At 41.9% G+C, this 24,206-nt stretch overlaps 1 protein-coding gene across 5 annotated transcripts in view; it reads right to left on the reverse strand.

The window, feature by feature from the left end:
* Positions 1-21,964, reverse strand: part of TOM1L1 (target of myb1 like 1 membrane trafficking protein) — a 49,138-nt gene extending 27,174 nt beyond the window's left edge. Inside the window, exons 1-8 of one of the 5 annotated variants that reach the window (XM_045045034.1) lie at positions 21,833-21,962; positions 20,403-20,905; positions 17,954-18,038; positions 15,800-15,878; positions 9,754-9,903; positions 9,021-9,146; positions 7,442-7,543; positions 5,890-6,006 (exon numbers count right to left, since the gene is read on the reverse strand). In XM_045045034.1, coding sequence (XP_044900969.1) covers positions 5,890-6,006; positions 7,442-7,543; positions 9,021-9,146; positions 9,754-9,903; positions 15,800-15,878; positions 17,954-18,038; positions 20,403-20,460 — 717 coding nt within the window. In that variant the 5' untranslated portion in view covers positions 20,461-20,905; positions 21,833-21,962. Of the gene's footprint in view, positions 1-5,889; positions 6,007-7,441; positions 7,544-9,020; positions 9,147-9,753; positions 9,904-15,799; positions 15,879-17,953; positions 18,039-19,787; positions 20,232-20,402; positions 20,906-21,832 lie in introns of those variants that run through there. The other 4 variants (XM_023244403.2, XM_045045037.1, XM_045045035.1 and 1 more) reach the window with 4 other exon arrangements.
* Between the last annotated feature and the right edge of the window lie 2,242 nt (positions 21,965-24,206).

Consider the following 24,206-nt stretch of genomic DNA (forward strand, 5'->3'; position numbering starts at 1 on the left):
AAAACAAAAGAATGAAGAAACAGTCTCTCGTAGCAAGGATAAAGATTTTTATTTTAAGCCATATAAAATCTAGAGGGGGAAAAACATTTATTAAAGATATTTTTATTGAGGGGCATCTGAGTGGCTCAGTCGGTTAAATGTCTGACCCTTGATTTCGGCTCAGGTCATGATCTCACGGTCCAGGAGTTGGAGCCCCGCATTGGGCTCCATCCACGCTGACAGGGGGGATTCTCTCCCCTACTCCCTCTGCCCCTCCCCCTGCTAGCTCACTCTCTAATAAATAAACAAACTTTAAAAAAAAAAAATTTTTTTTTGAGTGACTACATCATGCCAGGCATTGGTCTGAGAGCCAGAACCTGAGCAGTCAGTGAGATAAGCTTTGGGAGCTTCCCTTCTTATAGGCAAAGGGGGCTGAACGAATATTCGAGAAAAGCCTCAGAGCACTAGGGTGGAGGATGAAATGGTGATGGGGCAGGAGAGTGGCTGACAAAAATCTAGAGTCTGAAGCCTGGAGAGTCCAAAAAGTCTTCTTGGAGGAAGTAACATACTAAGCTCCAAGTGAAGAGAAAAAGCTGGCCATTAGAGAGGGAAAGCAGGACAATCAAGGATGAAATCCTCCAAGATTTCAAGAACAAACTTGGTGTGTCCAAGGAACAGGAAGGTGTCCAGTATAGGTGGACCAAGGAGTTCCATGTGCTGTGGAAGGAGAGGTAGGCAGGAGCTGATCAGAGAGGGCTTTGTGGCCAGAATAAGGAGGCTGGGGTTTTATTCCACGTCACAGGAAGCCACTGGAGGGTTTCAAGCAAAGACAACATGATCTGATTTGCCTTTTAAAAAGCTCTATGGAGATGCTCAATATCATTAGGAAATGCAAATCAAAATCATAATGAGATACCCTTGGCACCTAGTAGACAGCTATTTAAAAAAAAGAAAGAAATGTTGGCAAGGAAGCAGAGAAACCACAATTCTTGTACCTTGTTGGCGGGAATGTAAAATGGTGCAGCCACCGTGGAAAACAGTTTAACTTTTTAAGGAACTGTCAGAGTCAGAATTACTACATTACCCAGCAGAGCTACTCCTAGGTTATAGGCTCAAAAGAACAACACAGAGGGCGCCTGGGTGGCTCAGTCGGTTACGCATCCGACTTCAGCTCAGGTCATGACCTCATGGTTTGTGGGTTCGAGCCCTGCATCAGGTTCTGTGCTGACAGCTTACAGCCTGAAGCCTGCTTCAGATTCTGTGTCTCCCTCTCTCTCTCTCTGCCCCTCCTCCAATCGTGCTCTGTCTCTCTCTCCCAAAAATAAACACTGAAAAAAAGTTAAATAAAAACTGAACATAAGAATACAAATACACACACACACATATATATAAATGTGTGTGTGTGTGTATATATATATATACACATATATATATGTATATATATATCCACATATATATATGTGTGTATATATATATATATATATATATATATATATACACATATATATGGACGAATGTTCATAGCATTAATAGCCAAAAGGTGAAAACAACCCAAATGTCCATCAACTAATAAATGCACAAATAAGACGTAACATATCCATACAATGGAATATTACTGGACCACTAAACGAATGGAATTCTGATATGTGCTACAACATGAGTGAACCTTGAAAACAAGGTTAGTGGAGTAAGTAAAGTGAAAAAAGCCACACACAAAGGCCACATATTGCACGATTACATTTATATAAAATATCCAGAATATGTAAATCCGTAGAAACAGTAAGCAGATAGGTGGGACAGGGAAAAGAACAGAACAGGGGAGAGACTGCTTCATGGGTATGGTGTTTCCTTTTCAGAACTAGTTCCAAAGGTTCTGGACCCAAAGACAAGAACTGGTTCCACTGTGAATGCACTAGATGCCACTACATCATATACTTCAAGATGGTTAACTTTATGTTATGCGAATTTTACCTCAATTTTTTTAAATAAGCAAGCTATATAGTTGTTGGCTTCTAGGACAGTGTTTTACTCAATATCCCAAAAACCTTCTTGATAACAAAATACCTAAAAATGCTAGATACAATATATTATTCTATCATACATGCCTAAGTTCTTAAGAAAGAATGAGAAATCCTCAAACACTGAAAAAACAAATAGGATCCAAAGACAGGAGAGGCAATAAAGGTACAAGGCTTGTAAGGCACTCATCTGCCAAGCTCCAATAACCTTGAGAGGCAGGAGACAAGGCCTGGGGCCTGAACAAGATGGGAAGATGCATCAAAGACCCCAAATATGCAGCGGGGACACCTAAATGGCTACAACTGATATGTAAAATAAGAAACCTATGTATTGGTCTCTGCCTCTGGTTTCTAACAGAGAACTCCTAAATCCCATGGAATTCCCTGGGTGATCGGAGCATCTTTAGTTCTAATGAGGTGACTCGGTGGGCTCCTGGATGGGGGCTGGTCACCAGAGAGACCAAACCATGATTAGAAGCTTGGAACATCAGCCCCATCCTCCATCCTCTGAGTAGGGAGAGAGGCTGAAGATTTGAGGTAATAATCAACATGCCTACATGACAAAGCCTCCATAAAACTCCAAAAACAAGGAGTTTAGAGAGTGGGTGAACACATCCATATGCCAGGAGAGTAGTACATTCCAACTCCATGGGTACAAAAGCTCCTGCAGCACTTGGAACCATCTGGACCTTGGACTTATCTCTTCACCTGACTATTCATCTGTATCCATTGTAATACACTCTATAATAAAACAACAAATATAAATGTTTCCCTGAGTTCTGTGAGGCATTCTAGGAAATTGTCAATCCCATGGAGAAGATCGTGGAAACCCCCAGTTTACAGCTTGTCAGTCAAAAGTCTGGGATACTCAGGCTTGCAACAGGCATCTGAAGCGGGGATGGTCTTGCCCTTAACCTGTGGAGTCAATGCCAACTCTGGATAGTGTCAGAATGGTTTAACGTGAGGGAAGAAAAAACACCTCACACACTTGCTCACACACTTGGTGTCATAAGTGTTGTAAAAAAAAAGAAATAGTTTTCTTTTACGAGGGAATTGAGAGTACAAGATTCCAATTCTTGTCAAAAGAATATTAAGAATAGCACTCCTCGTGAGAGCTCTACGTGTTACTAATGAAAAACATAAAACGAAGAAGAAAGTTACACATTCAGTAGGCTTAGTCAGGTGCCAGAACCTATTCAACTTCAATGGGACATGAGTGGTATTCTAATGTTGCTTTATACCCCAAGACTCCTTATTATTCAAGGCAACACTCAGACCTAAACTCTGGCATCAAGACAACGTATTAGCGTTCTCCTTGCAAAATGTGACCAAACATCTGTACCTGAACACTGGGACACAAAAAGGCATTTTGGTGTTGTCCAGGATGGCGCACAGTATAGAGCTGGATTCACATGTTTAAATGGAATGTTTCTATGTACATTGTTTTTTAATTTTTTTTTCAACGTTTTATTTATTTTTTGGGGGACAGAGAGAGACAAAGCATGAACGGGGGAGGGGCAGAGAGAGAGGGAGACACAGAATCAGAAACAGGCTCCAGGCTCTGAGCCATCAGCCCAGAGCCTGACGCGGGGCTCGAACTCACGGACCGCGAGATCGTAACCTGGCTGAAGTCGGACGCTTAACCAACTGCGCCACCCAGGCACCCCTCTACGTACATTTTTAATGGAAGGTTGTTTGCCACAGATGGATGAAGCAGGGAGGAAAGCCATAAATCATGTCATTGTAGAAGCTCTGAAAGGCTTGGGAAGACCACATGGCACTAGAAATACTGCTGTGGTCATTTCTGAAAAATATGATCTGTCCCATATTCTTACTTTGATATTTAACTTAAAAATTTTAGTTAACATGCTCATCACACGTAAGTCACAAAATTTATATCTGCAAAAACCTTCAATTATGGATTTCTTAAAAGGATTACTACAAAGGAACTATTTTTAATGATTAATTTTCCTTTTATTCTAATAGGATATTTTAATATTATCTTTTTTAAGTGTCCTCTTAGCTCTTCATATTATACACACAGAAATGAAGTCCAAGGCCAAGAATCCCAAGAATGCTTAGCAAAATATGATATTCCTATGTAAAAGATTCTAAAAACAATACACTTAAAGCCACTGTGCCAAAATATTGAGTTGTTTCTCAAGGAATATTACACTGATGTTTTGTAGGATGTTAACATACTCAGCAAATGAGGACTGTCTGGTCAAATATGTTTGAAAATGTTGGGTTAAAGAAAGATTCTTAGGCATCTTTACTATACTAATAAGCTCTATGAACCTCCAAGAGAAGAAACATAATAGGTAGTTGGTTTTGCAAACTTACTTGACCACAGAGGTCATTTCCCCCCATAGAATATACCGTAAGTGCTAAATGCAGTCTACAAATATTTCTTAGAATTTGGTCTTGCTTCTCTAGAGTTTAGCATCTCAATGTCGGTTATATTGTCCTTCAGCTTATATCCCTTTTAAAGGTTCCCTTCTGCCATCAGGCCCACTCTGGCATGGCATATAAGGTCCTCAATGACTTGTACAAGACCAGATCTTAACACTCTTCACCTGGAGCTTTATGCTCTCAAGCTGTGGTTTTAAATCCTCTTCTTATCCCTGTGTACCTGAGAGATAACACAAACTCAAATCCATTTACAGTGGGTGGAGAGTGGTGCAGAGTTCCTTAAGAAGTGTATCTGACTCCCTACTGATCTCCGGAAGTAGGCATGCATAGATATAGTTTGAGAAATGACTTTTTTTTTTTTTTGGCAACCTTTTAAAAAATTTAAACCATTCTGAGTTCATAGGCGGCACAAAAATAGACCAAGGCCTGCATGTGGACCACCGGCCATGGTTTTCTAACTCCTAAATTAGAGGAAAGCATAATTCAGGACATCCAAGACTTCCCACAAGAAGTACCACCGCAGAGCAGTGCCTGGCGGGGGCTCAGTCAGTTAAGCATTCAACTTCGGCTCAAGTCATGACCTCACGGTTTCTGGGTTTGAGCCCCATGTCAGGCTCTGTACGGACAGCTCAGAGACTGGAGCCTGCTTCAGATTCTGTGTCTCCCTCTCTCTCTGACCCTCCCCCACTCATTCTTTCTCTCTCTCTCTCTCTCAAAAATAAACAAACATTAAAAAATAAACAAAAACCCTCACTATTCTCTTTGCCCCTATCCCTGATCCCAATGTATGATAAACAAATTTATATTACAGCATCTAAAATACTTTATTTAAACTGGTTGTTGACCAAAAAATCTTGCTTACTAGACATAAGTTCCCTGGGGACTAGGCCAGCCTCTTGGCTTCTATATTCTTTACCACACTGTCATCACTCAATATGTTTGTTGAGTGGATGGATATATAGACAACTTGTATATACTTAAAACAATTAGTGACTGAGGCACCTGAGTAGCTTAGTCAGTTAAGCATCCAACTCTTGATTTCAGCTCAGGATGATCTCATAGTTCATAAGATTGAGCCCTGCATCAGGCTCTGTGCTGACAGGCCTGGTTGGGATTTTCTCTCTCCCCCTGCCCCTCCCCTTGCTCTCCCTCTCCCTCTCTCTCTCTCCTCTTCTCTCTCTTGCATGCGCACGTGTACTCCATCTCAAAACAAACATTAAAAAAAAAACAATTAGTGACTAGTGCAGATTGTATACGACCAAGGCTATAACTGATTTAATGTTGTTAAATTATTTGTTGTGAGAGAATAAGAACCAGGTCTAAGTTACTATTACATTTTTGATAAAGTCATCTGGCATGTCCTTGCTAAGTTTAGAAATCAACTGAAAATGAATAGATAATATTAGTTATTCTTACAGCCTTGAGATGGAAGAAACCTTAAGAGATGGTGTGACTGACTGTCCATGAAATCATACTACACCTGCAGAAGCTCTATGTCTTCACGGTCTTCAGACCCAGGAATGTTCTCCATCAGTATGGCAGACATCACTCTCACATTCATTTTTGCCATATCCAATTCACTGTGCAACTTTCCAATCTGTGGAGAGCAACACAATCACAATGTGACACATAAAGAATGGCTACCCTGGGGGCGCCAGGGTGGCTCAGTCAGTTGGGCGGCCGACTTCAGCTCAAGTCATGATCTCACAGTCCATGAGTTCAAGCCCCGCGTCAGGCTCTGTGCTGACAGCTCAGAGCCTGGAGCCTGTTTCAGATTCTGTGTCTCCCTCTCTCTGACCCTCCCCCATTCATACTTTGTCTCTCTCTGTCTCAAAAATAAATAAACGTTAAAAAAAAAATTAAAAAAAAAAGAATGGCTACCTGTTTTCTGCTACCAAGAGGACATTTGCTAGTAGAGAAAAGTCTTTTGCAAAATTTAGTATTTTCAAATTTATATAAATAAATATCTAATTGTTTTATAAATGTACAATCTATTATCTTCTCATTTTTTTTAACACTTATTTACCTTTGAGAGACGAGAGAGAGAGCACAAGTGGGGGAGTGGCAGAGAAAGAGGGAGACACAGAATCTAAGCAGGTTCCAGTCTCTGAGCTGTCAGCACAGAGCCCGATGTGGGGCTTGAACCCACAAACCATGAGATCATGACCTGAGCTGAAGTCAGGTGTTTAACCAACTGAGCCATCCAGGCACCTCAACAATCTGTTACCTTCTAAAAGGACTTGAGATCTCTCATAATAAATCTAGACATCTGCTTTAAGAAAGTTAAAAGTGAATGGAAAAAAGTCAGATTAGAACCAATATGGAGAAAGGAGAAGGTGACTATTACGGGAACCTGGACAAAATGGCAAATGTCAGCAGCAAAACCAATGGGAAGAAAAAAAATTAGCATTTTCTAGTTCCCATGGTGTTAGAAAAGGGAGGAAAAAAATCGAGAGAAAAACTTTTTTCTTCTTGCATTAAATTCTAAGAGAAATCAATCACATGGATTTTTATAGAATACTGAATAATAATTCAAAGTTTTAAATGATAGTTCCCTTATAGCAAAACATAAATAAGCATCAATAATAACTGGTTATCTGGGTCTTTGATAAACAGATATAGACAACAAAGTAAATGTAATTCAGTTGGCCCAGTTAATGCTAGAAATAAGGCTACCACTTACCAAAGTCTTTGGAATGGTATATTATAGACAGTCCTAGTAGGATCAACAGAAATCAGCTAGTCAACACAAGATCCATTCCACAGCCTAGTCTCCACAAAGACAACCACTAACCAAGCACAATGGTTAAGAGCTTGGGCTTTAGAATCAGACAGAATCCACAGGATTCATTCTACTTAGAACTGAACCATGATAAGTCACATAGTATCACTAAGCTTCAGTCCCCTCCTCTGTAAAGGGAGGGTAATAACGTGCCTCCCTCCACCAGCCAATGTTGTTAAGAATAAACAAACTGCATATGAAGTGCTGATAACTTAGAGTCATCAATAAGTAGAGTTGTCACTGTTGTTACCTGTTCTGGGACCAATGTAATAGTAGAGCTCTTGGGAACAATCACAGTAGGAAGAACTGGTGCGGATGGAACAGATGATGGCGGGTTCGAGATGTGAGCGGTCTACCAATGTGAAAATGGAAATATTATTATTGGAATTAACACAGCCACCCCAAGCCCAGCTTTTCTATTCAGATGGCTCAATTGCTCCTCTCAACTAAAGTCCTGGGTAGAGGGTGTTGGCCCAAAGTCAATTGTCAAGTGTCCAACCTAACCAGCATTTTGAGAACAGTACTAATAGTGTATCCATAACAAAGTATTCAATAAAAGATGGCTATTACAATTATTAACTAAATTACAATAAATAAAGTGCTCTTAGTTTATACCAAGAATCTACAAGATAAATTGCCATGTGAGATTATTGCCCTCTCTTTAGGTTTTTAAAAAGAAATCCTAAATCAATTCTTGTCAAGTCTTTTTAAGCCATGACTGGCAAGACATCTCCTTTCTCCACTAATGAATGCTTCCCCGAGGCAATGCCTCATTTCCAACCTTGAGTGGAGAACCCGAAGCACAGGGCTCAGGCCAGTGTTTTGACATTAGGTCCACAGAAGTCACCTAGAAACCTTGTAAATATGGGGAGTTTAATTTAGCAGACAGTAGAATATGCCTAACATGCTCCCATATTTTATATACCCCAAAGCACATACTGAACAATTGAGTAAGAGGTCCTAGGCCACTACTATATTACACTTTGGAAGAAAGAATAAAAGGGGTGTGGTGAGCAGACTCATGCAGGTAAAAGGTTGGGGTAGGTGGCTAGGGGCCAGGGAACAGCCTGCACAAGTAGAAGAGTTAGCCTTCGGGACAAAGCCTCCACAAAGATGTATACACATGAACTACTTTTCCATCAAGGCAGGACTCCTCAATCTACAGAAGGGAAGAAGGACTGTTTTCACACTGTGGAAATTACAGCAAGAGCTGAATTATAATCAGTACTCAAAGTATTACAAGTTCAAAAGATAATTTGCAAAAATTATTTGCAAACTTGAGAAAGAACATATGTGAATATCCAGAAACTCTTCCATAGACACAGGAGTAATAACAAGTTTGACAGATGACTCCCCATGGTGGAGACACTTGCCTATCTAGCACAAGTTCTTTCTTTTGAAAACGGCCCCCTCCTCTAGTCTACCCAAATGATTTCCCTCTGGAGCCACCAGTTCTTATATGATCTCAGTCAATTTGTTCAGAAGCAGAAGACTGACCCATGTTGGTCCCTTTCCCAAGGTTTCTAAGCTTGGAATCTGAAGAAGTTAAAGCTCTAACATGAAAATTTGAGAGCTAGGTCTACTATGTGGGAAAAGATAGTCTGCAATGAGAAACAAGTAATGACATTTGAGTGCCTGGTTCTCTGTTTTAAAGATCCAGCTAAAACCAACTTCTTGTGGCTCGGTTATTCTAGGAGATATTGCAACAGCCTTCTTATAAATCCATCTTTTTGTTTAAGTTGGATAGAGGCAGAGTTGTCCCTTTCTAAGAGAAAAGAGTCACATAATAGACTATCTTATTCTGTAGCAGTTGAAGAAGGGGCTCCTACCTCTTGTCTTGCTGTTTCAGCCTCTGCATCTGAGGGAGGAAACTGAACACCTTTCTTAAGAAGGTCAAGGTACACTTCTTTCACTTCACTTACATCCACACCTCCTGGGAAACCTTGTGACCAAGTCTGAATTCAAGAAATCATTACAGAGTTAAAACAACAGCAAAATCAAAACACAATTTGTAAGCTGGAGACAGAAAATGAGAGATTGACAATTCTGTATCCTCCTAAGAGAAAGTTGGTTTTGAATGCCATGGACAAAAAAAAAAGTTTTCAGAGACTAAAATAATAATAAATTTTTAATCATCAGATTCCCATGCCTCAGCATTTTAATGAAACCCTGGAATAGGTACTACTGTTTTTTGCTGTACTGAATCCAGAATAGACAGATTCTAAAATAGCATCAGTAGCTCCTTTGCCAAATAACTTTGAAAGCAGTCTGTTATCTACTCCAGAACAGTTTCCCTATCTGCCAAATAAGTATACACATCACTCTCTTATCAGACACGAATAAAACAGAAACTGAGAAAAAGTACAGAAATAACTAAAAATTCTTCAGAAATAGGGCACCATCCAATACCAATAAATTACTATTACCTGGAAAATAAAAGAATGAGATGCTTTCTGGCTCAATCCTAGGTTTGTAAAAGGGTCACTAGACCGATCAGGACGTACATCATTACAGTTCTAATCTTAGAGGCCTTCCATCCCATAAGGCATACAATAGACTTACCTTAATGAAATTCAAGATTCTATTCTGAATGTCTAAGGGCAAGGTGTATCTGGGGTTCAGCAGCTTAACCAGACTATCTTTAACGAATTCCTTCTTCACAATCAGAGACTGGAAACTTGGACCACAGTTCTGCATGCACATGTCAATAAGCTAAATTAGAGAGAAAATTTAAATTTAATTATATCTCTCTGGCAAAACCACCCTCCTACATAGAAGGTAAAAATCGCTAAGTAATGATTTCCACCAGCATCCTAATTAAACAGAATTTACGGTCTACTAAAATAGATGATAAAGCATGAGGTTCTAGGAATGTGAAGTAGAAGGCATGATGTAAGTGCTCAGAGGGACAGATTTCTTGGGAAGTCGGGACACAATCATCAGAGCATTAAAACCATTAAATACCAGTACTTGGTAGTAAATGCTAAGGGCCAAATGTAAAGTGCTACAGACACATGGGCTACAGACTGGATGACATTTGTCCTAGTTTTTCCAGGGAAGTTCTGGTATATTCTTGTTGTCCTGGCTTTACTAATGATCTTTTTCATTCTCAAAATTGTCCTGGTCTGGATGATAAATTACACAGTCATCTTAGCTACAGACCTTTATGGACAGGTAAATTAGGGCCAAGTGATAATTTAGGGCCAGGTGGTTTTAAGACTTTTGGAAAAAGGTGGTCCTAAGTTGGGCTTTGAAAAATAGTTAAGAAAAAATGAATGTAGAGCTATATTCTAGGAAAGTAAATGGTATCAAAATACATACATACATACATACATATAGGTGACAAAGCATAGGAGATCTCAGAAGGAAAATGAGTACTCTGGTTTGTAGGGGCTTCTTCATGTGGGGAGACTTCATTGGGGAGGTAGGGTGGATAAAGTCTGGAGCAGCATCATACAGACTATACAGAAACGCATGGCAGTGAATGAGAAGAGTGTGGCCACTGCACTAAGAGGCCAGTGAAGGGTCCTTGTTTGTCGCCATCACACCTCTATTCTGAACTTGAGAAGAAGGTTAATGTGCACAAATCCTGTGGGAAGGTGTTCAAGCAGCACTCTACAGCAGGCACCTGGAAGGACGGAGAATCCAGTAGAGACCCACTAGTACAGAACCAAGGCACAAAGGCCTAAACCAGGATGATGTGGGTACGAGGAAAGGGAAGGAAAGACTGCAGAGAATCACGAAAGTATAACTTTACAACTGATGTTTGTAGGAAAAGGATGGCTGAATGCGAAGTCACTGTTATTCTGCATGAGATTCATGGCCCCTCGAATGGAAATTTGGAAGTGATTGGAGTAGTAGGCTTGGTCTGTGGTAAAAATAAGGAGCTGAAATTTAGATATTTTGAGTTTAATGGTACTATGGACTGAATGTCTGTGTCCCTCCCAAATTCATAGGTTGACATACCTAATCCCTAATGTGATGTGCAAGTGGGTCCTTTGGAAGAAATTAGATCACAAGGGTGCAGCCCTGAGCAAGGAGGTTAGTACCCTTATAAAAAGGGACAGGAGGGGGGCGCCTGGGTGGCGCAGTCGGTTAAGCGTCCGACTTCAGCCAGGTCACGATCTCGCAGTCCGTGAGTTCGAGCCCCGCGTCAGGCTCTGGGCTGATGGCTCAGAGCCTGGAGCCTGTTTCCGATTCTGTGTCTCCCTCCCTCTCTCTCTGCCCCTCGCCCGTTCATGCTCTGTCTCTCTCTGTCCCCAAAATAAATAAACGTTGAAAAAAAAAAAAAGGGGACAGGAGGGATGCCTGAGTAGCTCAGCTGATTAAGCATCTGACTTTGGCTCAGGTCATGATCTCGTGGTTTGTGAGTTTGAGCCCCGCATCAGACTCCGTGTGGACAGCTCAGAGCCTAGATCCTGCTTCAGATTCTGTGTCTCCCTCTCTCTCTGCCCTCCCCCACTTGCACTCTTGTCTCTGTCTCTCAAAAATAAACATTTAAAAAAATTAAAAAACAAAAATAAACATTAAAAAAAAATTTTTTTTAAAGGGACGGAGAGGATCTCTCTTGGGCATTAGAGGAGGCAACGACAAGATGGCCATCCACAAGCCAGAAAGCAGACTCTCACCTGCCACTGGATCTGCTGGATTTGACTTTAGACTTCATAGCCGCCACAATGTGAGAAATACAGGTCTATTGTTTAGCCAGCCTATGGTAGTTTTGTTATAGCAGCCCAAGAGACTGAAGGCAAAATAGATGGTGAGAACATTTGAGACATTTAACGGAGAGCTGTACATGCACATTTGCAGCTCAGAAGGGATGGAAGCCTCACGTGAGAAACCAAGGCTGTGTTTGGGGAGCAGGGAAGAATGGCTGGAACACTGGGGTTCACCAATCACACATGCCAGAAGAAAACTCCATAAGGACAATCAAAGATCAAAGTGCAACTAATGGAAACTGAAGTATAAAGAGAACATAATATTGGTAAAGCCAAAAGAGGGCAGTTTCCATAAGGATCACATGTCAAAATAGCTAAGAATAGGACATGAAAAATACTCGCTAGGTTAGTGGATTAGTGGGATCATTAGTCACCTTGGGGGGTGGGGGGGTCCATTTTCAATCAAGCAACATAAGTAGAAGTCAGGCTAAAAAAAATGAGCTGGTATTGAAGAACTAACTGCATGCAGAAAGCAGATTTCTCAAAGGGATCTAAAAAAATTAAATTTCTATTTTCCATGCTGCCACCTCTCAGGTTAGAGAGGTCACAGAAACCATAATGTGACTGGGAGAGGCATGATCGTCTCTGCAGAAAAGCAGCCCTGAAAATGGACTCTCCACTATGCTCTGTGCTGGGTCACTGGAGTGCCAATATACAAAGAAGGTATGAGAGTTGTGGTTTTAAGGGCAATGTGGCTAAGAAGGCAATCAGAAAACTGAACACAGGTAGCCAGCTATCCGAAGCATGGAAAATATTTAAAGCAAAGGAAAATGAAAACAAAATCCAAAACCTACCGAGATAAATGAATATTTTAGAGCAAGTTATTTAGAGAAAATTTAAAGAAGTTGCATAACAAATGAATTTTTGCTTGATGCACTGTGGTGAGTTATTAGGTGAAACACAGAGGAAAGAAAAGTACCACTAGTTCAATGGGAATTTGTACAAATACTTCATTCAACCCATTACGCAGTCTCATTAGACAAGATAGCCTCCAAGTCTCACTTTCCCTAATGGTGAAACGAATGGGGAGTTTCTTACTAAATATTTCACAAACCGATTTTTATCTTTGGGATCACTGCGATTTGATGGTAATGGGTAACATTCCCAGGAGGTTACATGCATAAAATTAGACAGTCAACATGAAATGCTGACAATGTTAACATATGGAGATCACAAATCACGGCCCTTTTTGTTTTCCCCATCGGAATCTACAATTTCAGGACTAATTACTTCTAGCTCACCTCTTTCATTATGTCACCAGTACCTCTTTTCACCCCAGAGCCCACAGAGATAAGCAATAGAACCTATTGTGCCAAACTGGAAAAATACCCCGCTTTTACACATTCTGAAACTGGGCTTTGGTACAATTTAAGCGTTCAGATCATGTTCAGATAACCTATCTCTGGAAATAGACACCATAATCTCAGGTGGGATAGAGAACCTAGAAGCCAAGGGACCAAGAGAGACTTGGTAGGACTAAAGAGTAGGTCTCACTAATCTCCTTTTGTGCTGGACTTGGCAAGTTGTTTATCCTTCCAAGCCTCTGTCTTCTCATCTGCAAAATGAGCCATAATACCTCGCTTTAGAGAATTCTTGTAAGGCCTAAATGAAATATAATGTATATAAAGAGCCACACAGATAGCAGGACCTTAATAAATGGTAACGATTTTGATCATCTGTTCCCATGGATAATTTCCTATCAGGAGAGAATATGTTGACTAGCAGATATAAATATTCTTCTTAGAAAAACTGGAAGAAAAAGAGCTACTTGGTAGTTTTATTTCTTGCAATTTCTAAACCAAACATAGTAAACCAGGCTTTGGGGCCATCCAGAGCTGAAGACCCCACAGAGGTATGGCCATCCCAGGGGATGAGCTCACCCTACAATGAGCTCCTGGATAAACAGATACATTTTACACAAATTCTGAAGCCCCACAACTCACCACCTAGGTGGTGTTCCACAAAGGCCTATTAATTAATTGATTCTCAGGAACCTGTTCAACCACTGTCCACTTGACAATAATAGTATCTTGCTGAGACTTATCACAAGGTCGCTTTCAAAGGGCTAGCCTCTGGCTAAGAGTTATGAAGTTTGGTAACAAAATGCTTTTTAAAAAACCAATCTATCGGCTTCTTGACAAAACTGCCCCACCAACTGATGGTAGGAAATTGCAGTGTAGTCCAATCCCATCAAAGACCTAATCAAGATCAGCGAAGTCCATGGAGAACCCAAATGACACATAATTCAAAGAACGTTTATAATTGACTTTGACAGGCTCTCATCACTTCAGAGTAATAAAATGGAAGTGTCACATATGGGCATCCATTTTTAAAGAATTCATTGGTAAACATGTAATTGCTTTGACAGACATTGAATGATTCTTTCTGTGGCTAATTTCCCTCATAATTAAGTCTGGCTTAAGTTAACATTAAAGTCTGTTCTGAAGCCATAAACACCTCTGCAACGCAGTGAGTAGTCAGAAATGAAGTGATTGGGGCAAATCTACATGAAGCTATCAAGAATCAAAGGCCTATTTAAAGAAAACCCAAGAAGTAGGTACCTTAATGAACTCTGACCTAACAATGAGGGGCTATTCTGACCCCCAACCCATGACTCCCCCCTCCCCTTACTTTGGCATAGGTAGGTTTTAGATTTGTTTGTTCTCACATTCTGGTATGGAAAACATGAGGTGGAAGATGTACAGTTACCAGAGGTGGAACAGGTAATGGGAACAGGCAGGTAGCTGGTAGTAAGGCTTTAGATACCGAACTACCCAAAGGGAAGAAAGAGTGGGAACCCAAAGAGAAATGGAGGGCCAGAAGAGACAACACTCTAGAATAACCTCACCTTCTCCCCAGCTCATCATCAGAAAAGGGAACCAGGATGGAAACAGAGAGGGAGATAGGGATAAGAAGAAACCACAGAAATGCCAAGAAGGCTGGGCACAACAGAGAAAAAGACACATCCAGCATGTAAACACCTGTAAGAAGGTGAAATAATACCACAGGCTGGAACATAGAAGGTGGCATACATTTATCTTCTCAAGCAAGATGGCAGTTTTCTTCCCTTGAAACTCAAACACTGGAGCTGTGGTCACCTCAGTCCCATAGTCCTCTTGATAAATACTCCCAGAGCCCCTAAGGGGAGGGTGATACTGGCTGATTAGGTCCTTAACCTTGTGGCCTGGGGCTTGGCTGAGGTAAACAAAGGCATGCAGGAAAAATGAGAAAGCTACAGGGCTCACTCTTGGGCAGCAGGCAGGGCTTACAAAACCTACCTTAGTGAAAAAGGCAACTCACTGGAAGTGACTGAAGAGATCCTATGGCCCAGGATGGGGGTGGGGGGTGGAAACGGGAAGGCATCCAATAAATGCCCACACCCAAGTCACAGACAGTAAGGTGTATAGCACTCTTTAAATGAACAAAGAACACTCTCCAAATTATACCACGCAGGGGAGGTTGGTTGAAACTTAATGAGCTGCCAGCACCTCAGAATTCCACAGAGCTGTTCAAGTGAGGCAAAAAGCTAACAGGGAAGCATTTTTCAAGACTTCAATTCTCCCCATGGGTAACACATAGACAGACTTCTTGACTGGATCAGTGTCTACAAGTTTTGAATTACCAGTTCCCATCTCCTGAGCAGGAAAAGCTGATTTTCCAGGAACACGCTCTCCACGAAATTAAATGCTATTTATTACAATCGGCAAAACTCTCTCAATTCTGCAATTCTCAGTTTCAATTCATATGGTAAATAACTTTGTGCTAACCTATTATCTCAGTATCTATCTATCTATCTATCTATCTTTCTTTGTTTTGTTTACTCCAAACTAAAAATGTGACTATAGCTTGGGAAACCCTAGAGTCTTAATCATAATATTAAAAATACTTACTGACAAGGTAAGCTGGATTTCTTTATGATTGTAGTTTTTGGAAATCCTTTTCTTCAAAGCTTTTACTGCATCTTTTGGCCTATAGCAATAAATACAATGGAATCATCAATTTAGGCATTGCCAAAAATAAGTCGTCTCTGAAAATCAATATGCATCGTGGAAAGAGAAGACCAAGGTCCTGGTTCTGCTGTGTGACCCTGGGCAGATTACTTAACTTCTCACACCTGTTTCCTCATACACGTAGGCAGACAATACCATCTACCCCCTTAAGAATCAAATAGAATATTTACATAACAGTATTACTCAGAAAACACTACACATGAAATGTATTCATATCCATATCCTTCTATAACTGTACAAAACTGGTTTATAGGAAATGTAATTTCCAAAACAATGAAGGTTACCATTTTTAAGACTATTTCCTGAGCACCCTAGAGGGAAGGGGATATAGGAGGAATTATAACTAAGTAGGTCAGCTTCTGATGGGCTACAATTTTACATTATAAAAGGAACAATTATGTAGAAACAGAGGGTCAAAATTTACTTTGATGTGATTGAAAGGTACAGTAAACTTCCAGTTAGAAGATCACTTCTTGGGAGTTGTAAAGTATAATATGATGACTATAGTTAACACTGCTGATAGGATACCTGAAAGGTGCTAAGAGGAGACCCTAAAGGCTCTCATCACGAGGCCCCCAATTTTTTTTTGTTAACTGTATGAGGTGACAGATGTTAACTTATTGTGGTAATCATTTTACAATACATACAGGTCAAAGCATCATGCTGTACACTTTAAACTTCTACAGTGCTGTTTGCTAATTATAGCTCAACAAAACTGAAAAAAAAGATACAAATCCTTTTTACATTACCTTCCAATTTTGTCTGTGTTTGCATGGATAGAATTCCTATTATAGGACAATTACATATGCTTACCTAGAATTATAACTATTATAAATATATAGATATTATCTATATTTCTAAAAAATCATACATAAAATCTAAGATTAAATGCTTAGAAAAGTTTAAGAATAAAGGTACTTTTTTGAAAGGAAACATTTTACTTTGAGATTCCCTTTTTGTATTATCAATGAAGAAATTAGTATTATCAGTGAAGAAAAGGCCAGAGGAACCAAATATGGTAAACAAGATGATAGGGAAAACACCATAAACACCTTAAAGTACAGTCAATTAATATAATCAACAATTACATATGTTTTCTTCGTCAACAATCAACATAAACTAGACTAAATCTTTTTGCTATCAGTTATCAGTTTAATGTACACAGAAAAAGTAACAGAATTGTATCCCTTATAACAATCTGTAATTCAGACTAAATTCACAAAACAGTTGACCTTAATGATTTTATTTAAAGCTTCAATTCCCTAAAGTTTAAAACGTATAACAAAAGCACACCATTTAAGAACACAGCATGAACGTGGGCCAGTTGACATTAAGAAAAAATTGTCTCATAAACAAGGAGAGGAAAAAAAGGCTGCTAGGTTAATTCCCGGTTAATAATGACAATTGCCTTGGGGCGCCTGGGTGGGTCAGTCAGTTAAACATCTGACTTCGGCTTGGGTCACGATCACGTGGTTTGTGAGTTCGAGCCCCACATCGGGCTCTGTGCTGACAGCTCAGAGCCTGGAGCCTATTTCAGATTCTGTGTCTCCTTCTTCCTCTGACCCTCCCCTGCTCACGCTCTGACTCTGTCTTTCAACAATAAATAAACGTTAAAATATATAAATAAATAATGACAATTGCCCAGGACAGGTCACCAGTAGGAGTTTACTAGCTTCTGGATAATATTTTTCAGTTAAAGTAACATAAAATACTGGCAATCAGAGCAAGGGGAATTTCTAAAGAAGGAAAAAATTCTCCTTTCTTTGAAGAAAAAGGAATTTGAGCTTCACAAAGACAAAATTTGAAACTACTGAAGAAAAGGCAAAGAGAAAAATTATAATGGATTCTCAAGTATTCCACACACTGAAATAAGCAGCCATCTTAATGTTTCAACTAGACACACCTTCAAAAGATAGTGGTGCCCAAGGGGTGACGAAAACACTCAAGAAAACCAAAGAGTGTTCAAGAGAAAATGTGCTGTAGTCCTGATGCTTCTTATCAGAGGTAAACGCGTGCACCACACACTGTACTCACCCATCGTGGGTAGTGTTAATTATGTCACAGATGTGCATAAACTGGCCCCAATCTTCAGTCTGAACTCCGGCAAATGTAGCCTTTTCTGCAAAGAAAAGCTCTTGTGTTGAGTCTGAGCTAACACAGAAGAAGAAATGTCTGACCTTCCCGAAATAATCTGCTTGGGGTTTACTAGCAAGTACCATTAAGTTTATATTACCAAAAGACAAAGAGATTTCTTTTTTTTCTGAGCAATTCCCAGTAATTCAGGAATCAATCAGAACTCAAGTTCAGAGTGCTGCCATTACAGCAGTAATGGACCTATTAATAAAAGCTACAGGCACAATACTCAGGCTGCAGGGCCAAGACAGGCCAGCTAAACCTCCATCTGCCTGCCTGTCTTTCTGAGGACAAGCACCTGTTGAGCGGTGCACAAAGTGAAGTGCATAGTGCAAAGTATTTTACCTTATGCAACTTCATTTAACCCACTGTTACAGATGACGAACAGAAGTTTAGAGAAGTTAAGGAAATTACCTAAGGCTACACAGCCAGTACAAGGTAGAACTAGCCCTCAAATTTCAGTTATTTGATGTCCGTTTTTATTTGTTTTTTTTTAAGTCATTTAGTCTCCTAGAGTGGGGGAGGGGCATACTGAGAAAGAGGGTGATCAGAACTACTGAAATTGTCTGTGTCCTTGAGCATTAGAGCAAGGTCACTCCTAGCACCTTTACTAACCAAAGCTGCACCAGGCAGACTGGAGTGCTTCTGCACCTGGAACTCCATCATTAAACAATCAGATAATTTTCCCTCTCCAGATACTCTCGGTAAGAATATAAAATGCCATCTAGGAAGAGTAACAGAACACAACCTAAATGAGCTCAATATATTTCCTTCATGGGAGAAGGAGATCCTCAGCATGAAAACCCTAGGTCTAGGGGGAATGAAGAAAAAGTTAAAAAGGAGAATGAAGAGGAAGGAAGAAAAGGGTTTGGTTGGAAGAACCCCAAAGCTTAGTCTGCTTCCGTATCTAGGAAAAGTACCATTTGAATTTGGCACTCCATCGACAGAGCTGACCAACTTTGCGTCATTTAGACACCTACTATTGTTCCCTCTGCCAGATTCCTTGCTCCCATTTCAAGCACTTCCTCCTACCTTCCCTTCTTCCTAGAAAACTCCTATTCACCCTTCAAAAGCCATGACAAAGTCAGTTTCTCCCGTTCCATAAGTTTTGTTTTACAGTTTTCTTATATTGCAAGGGTACTATATTGTAGCTACTACATAATGTGTCTGTCTTAACTACAAGATTGCTCATTCCGTGAGGGTGGGGACCATGTCTCACCCTTGCCTCATCCAGGTCCAGGTGTATAGCTGGCAGTCAGCAAATATTTACAACATTAAATCATCAGCCTATGAAGACACAGTCTGAATCTATAGCCACTCAAAGTTCATTTTAATGTCCAAAAGGGATATAGCCAGCAACAGTTCAGAAAGCATCTCCCCCCTCGGTGATGGTCACTTTCACCCCCTTATGAAGATGTGGGAACTAAGGTTCAGGACGGGTGGGGTGTTCCCCACTGTTAATGGAGCTGCAGGCAAAACTGCCCAAATCTGAGCCTCCTTACTGTAACCACCTGGTTCTCAGGATGTCGTCACCCCACTAAGTTCCTGACATTATATTTAGCATGCTTGGTTGGCATCCATAGGCACCGTGCCACACCCGGTTCCCCGAGGGAGGTGTTGAGGAGAAGGGAGGAAGGGAGAGGGCACTGGTAAGACAATCCAGTCGCTGGTTTCTGCTTCCCGGTACGTTATTCAGAGTACAGCCACAGATGAAAGGAAGGAGTTAGGCAAATACCTGCGTGGTGCCTCCAAAGGCCTCTTGCGACCCCGACTGTTCCTCCGCTCCCGCTTCCCTCACTCCAGTGCTGGGCATTTTCATTCTCTTTGTTTACTCACAAAAAGTAACTCAGCTTGTTAAGGGCTTGGCGCCAGACAGGACCGATTTAAAGGACCTGCCTCTCACACAGAAGTCACATCACTCAACCTCCGCGAGGCTTCTTTCCTCTTCGGTGAACAGGTCAGAGCCACCCTGGGCCCTCGAGTGGGCGTACGATATGAACAGCTTTCTCCTGGCACAGAAGTTTACCCTCTCTCCTTGCAGAGGCCCAAACACTCCACACCTGAATCACGTGCGTGATTCACCTGTTCGGTTACACTTTCCGGGGAGCACCAAAAGGGAGGTAGAGTTTGAGGAGGGGTTCCAGAGGGAGTCGGCCACAAAGAAATGCTTCGAAGGCGCCGGGTGGGATGCGGGTGCCCTGGGAAAGTTCGGGGGGGAGGGGGGGAGAGGGAGGAAGGGAAGGGTTTCCTCCAAGTTGGACCAGGCCGAGAATGGAGTCAAGCGGGAAGGGGCCCCGGGTCCCCAAAGCCGGCCCTGGCGTCTCTCTCCCCTCCCGCCCCGGCTGTTTACCTATGAGGTGGCCCACGGAGGTCGCATAGGGATCCCGGTGACTCTTCCCAAACGCCATAGTAGCCCCACCGAGCCGGGCCCAGGAAATCCGCCTCCACCGCTCTCGTGCTCCCGACTCCACCCGCTCGGTGCCCCTGGCTCCTCCTCTTCGTCCGAGCGCTTCCCGGGCTCGGCGGAGGCTGCGCGACCTGCCCTGCCGCTGCGGGGCGCCGGGCACCCTGCGTGGGGCGCGGGGGCGGGGACACTGGGCGCCCGCGCACCTGCCACGTGCCTCGCGGGACCAGCGAGGAGGCGGCGCTGCCAGCTCCAGGTGGCGCGGGCGGGCTGTGGCCGCCGCGTGGAGCCCGCGGGAGGACTCGCGGGACGCCGACAAGAGACCGAGGTGGGCTTGTAGCCCCTAGAAGCCGGCGGCCCAACGGCCACAGCCTGGAGATTAGAGACCCAGGCTCTGATTTCACCGCTTACAGGACAAGTTGCTGCTGTGCTCTGCGCCTCTTGCTCCGCTTTGTAGAGAAGGAAATATCGGGTTAATAACACAGATCTGAGGATTATTGTGAGAATTAGGGATATAAACCGCTTAGGTCAGTGTCTGTCACCACAAAATAAATATTTAACCACTGAATGAATGGAGTAAGTAGAAATCCTTACTTTCCGCCCCCACCGTCACCCCAGAGATCCGGAGGAGGTGTGTTCCTTGCCCTTTAAAGGAGGTGATAAATAGGAGGAGGGATTGGCTTCGAATTTAGGGACGCCCCAGGACCCGGCGGCCTTTGTCTCGCCTGTATTTCCTGAGGGACCACAGGGCGCCTCCATGAAAGCTGTGGGTTCCTGACCCTCCCTCCTCGGAGTTGTGTTTTCCAGTAAAGCTGAGGAGAGGGGTTTTCCTCCTGCTCTGGCAGGGAGTGGGTTTGGCTTCAGGACTGCTTTGGAATGTAAATCGGAGCCTGAGCAGTCCAAGCCCTTTCCAGCTGCTTTTCAGAAGCAGAATTTATTTCCTTTTCCTGCGCATTCAATTAACATCTGATTAGCCATGTTAACAATCTCCAGTGATGCCAGAGACTGCTAGAGAGTGGGGTGTCTCCAGGTGATGGCAGCTAGCCATAAACTGGGTTCTCTGTCCCTCCAGACCTTGCTTCCTGCAGTCAACTTGGGCCAGTTCTACAAGCCCTTCTTTGGTCCTGGAAAGGGTGACTAGAGAGATCAAAGGGGGCTTGTTCTGACTTATGTCCTTAGTCTTATATTTTATTTCATTTTTTTTTTCTTGGTCTTATATTTTAAAACACAAGTCAAAACCAATTGCAACGGTGCCAAAGGGTTAACTTTTTTCCCCCTGTTTCTGTTATTTTAAATTTTTCTTGACCTACGTGAGCAAAACCGAGAATGAAACATTTTTAACGTGATGGCATTCCTTGTAATGGGGTTGATCATACCTGTAACTCATATTCTCCACCAGGGTGAGTGGCTATTTCAGATGGTGCCGTTTGTCCATTTCTTTAGTCATAACTATATATAGCCTGCTAACACTGCTGAAAATCTCTTTTGTGACATCACCAACCTAATCTCTATTCTATGTTATAGACTCCAGGAGAATATTTCACCTTCTCTGAAACACTACGACCAAACAATCTTAAAGAGAGAGTCTACTGTAGCTTAGGCTGCTGGTGATGTCAGTAGCCTGCCGAAAGGAACTGAGAACTACGAAGGAGCGAACCATTTGGACAGATCTTTTTCTTTTTTCCTATTTGTTTATTTATTAATTTATATATTTATGAAAGAGAGAGAGAGGGAGAAAGAGAACCTTAAGCAGTCTCCACACTCAGCACGGAGCTGGACTCAGGTCTCGATCCCACGACCTTGGGATCGTGACCTGAGCCGAAATCAAAAGTCAGATGCTCAACTGACTGAGCCATCCAGGCACCCCTGGACAGATTAAAAAAAAAAAAATTATTAGTTTTATTTTTGAGAGGCAGAAAGAGACAGCACGAGTGGTGAAGTGAAGGGGCAGAGAGAGAGGGAGACACAGAATCCGAAGCAGGCTCCGGGCTCTGAGCTGTCAGTACAGAGCCCAATGCGGGGCCCAAACTTTACAAACCGTGAGATCATGACCTGAGCTGAAGTGGGATGCTCAACCGACTGAACCACCCAGGTGCCCCACCCCTGGGCAGATTTTTAACACAACTCTGCTACTTATGTGAGAGGTTGTTTTTTTTTTTTTTTTTTTTTTCCTTGGGTTACGGGATTGAGGCACTGAGAACAGGAGAAACAGCACCAGGAAGTGTGTTGAGGATGTTATGACTGGGTGATCAGAGCCAGGATCTCAGCTATTCCTGGGGAAAAGTTTTTCTCTCCCCATGTGCACATGAGGGTGTTATGGTGCTTGCAGCCTTTTTCTTTTTCTGTGCTCCGCCACTTTCCTCAAGATCCCCCTAATCCCCAGGGGTGAAAACCAACTCAATGTTAATATGACCTGGGAGCAGGATAGTAGAATTCACAACCAAGCTAAAGTCAGAGAATGGGAAGAATCCCAGGAAGAAACAATGGTAAAATTTTTGGATATAAGGAGCAAAACCCTCACCACACCACCATTTCAATTCCAAAGAATCCTTTCTAAACATTTATATGTAAGTCATAATGCTAGGTGGAAGCAAAGAAAATAACCTTTATTTAAAACATGTGAAGGTGCATTGGTAGGTATTCATCAAGAGGATACAAAAATGCTGATTCGAAGGGGCACATGCACCCCAATGTTTATAGCAGTGCTACCAACATTAGCCAAATAATGGAGAGCCCAAATGTCCATCGACCAATGAATAAAGAAGATGTGGTACATATATACAATAGAATACTACTCAGCAACCAAAAAGAATGAAACCTTGCCATTTGCAGCAAGGTGAATGGAACTAGAATGTATTATGCTAAGTGAAATAATTCAGTCAGAGAAAGATATCACATGATTTCATTCATGTGGAATTTAAGAAACAAAACATGAACCTAGGGAGGTTCATGAACCATAGAGAGGGAGGCAAACCATAAGAAACTTAAATACAGAGAACAAACTGAGGGTTGCTGGTGGGGAGGTGGGTGAGGGGATGGGCTAAATGGGGGATGGGTATTAAGGAGGCCATTTGTTAGCATGGGCACTGGGTGTCATATGTAAGTGAAGAATCAATCACTAAACTCTACTCCTGAAACTGGTACTACACTATATGCTAACTAGGACTTAAATAAAAAAAAAAAAAAAAACTACATGAAGTGCCTGGAACTAGAAATCTATCTGAATGTAGTCTTCACAATCTTGAAGGCAGGTAGAATTCACCTTAACAAAAATGTAATCTGAAATTAAGAAAAATAAAGCTAATACATAGCTTGGCTACAAGTTTGAGTAATAGCTGCCTGATTCTGAAGCTCTTATTGCCATTGGTGAATCTGCTTATTGAACATGACATCACCGCCTCTCCCCACCTTTAAAGAATCTGTTTGAGGGGTGCCTGGGTGGCTCAGTCAGTTAAGCGTCCGACTTCAGCTCAGGTCACGATCTCGCGGTCCGTGAGTTTGAGCCCCGCGTCAGGCTCTGGGCTGATGGCTCAGAGCCTGGAGCCTGCTTCCGATTCTGTGTCTCCCTCTCTCTCTGCCCCTCCCCCGTTCATGCTCTGTCTGTCTCTGTCTCAAAAATAAATAAACGTTAAAAAAAAAAAAAAAAAGAATCTGTTTGATTCATAAGGAGACCTCTTGAAGCAGTCAGGAATAGGAGAAGTCATATAATCTGCCGGTGCAGAGTCCTGCTGTTCTTTCTGAACTTGTTCA

This window comes from Felis catus, chromosome E1, assembly GCF_018350175.1.
Source record: "Felis catus isolate Fca126 chromosome E1, F.catus_Fca126_mat1.0, whole genome shotgun sequence".
In the NCBI taxonomy this organism is placed as follows: domain Eukaryota; kingdom Metazoa; phylum Chordata; class Mammalia; order Carnivora; family Felidae; genus Felis; species Felis catus.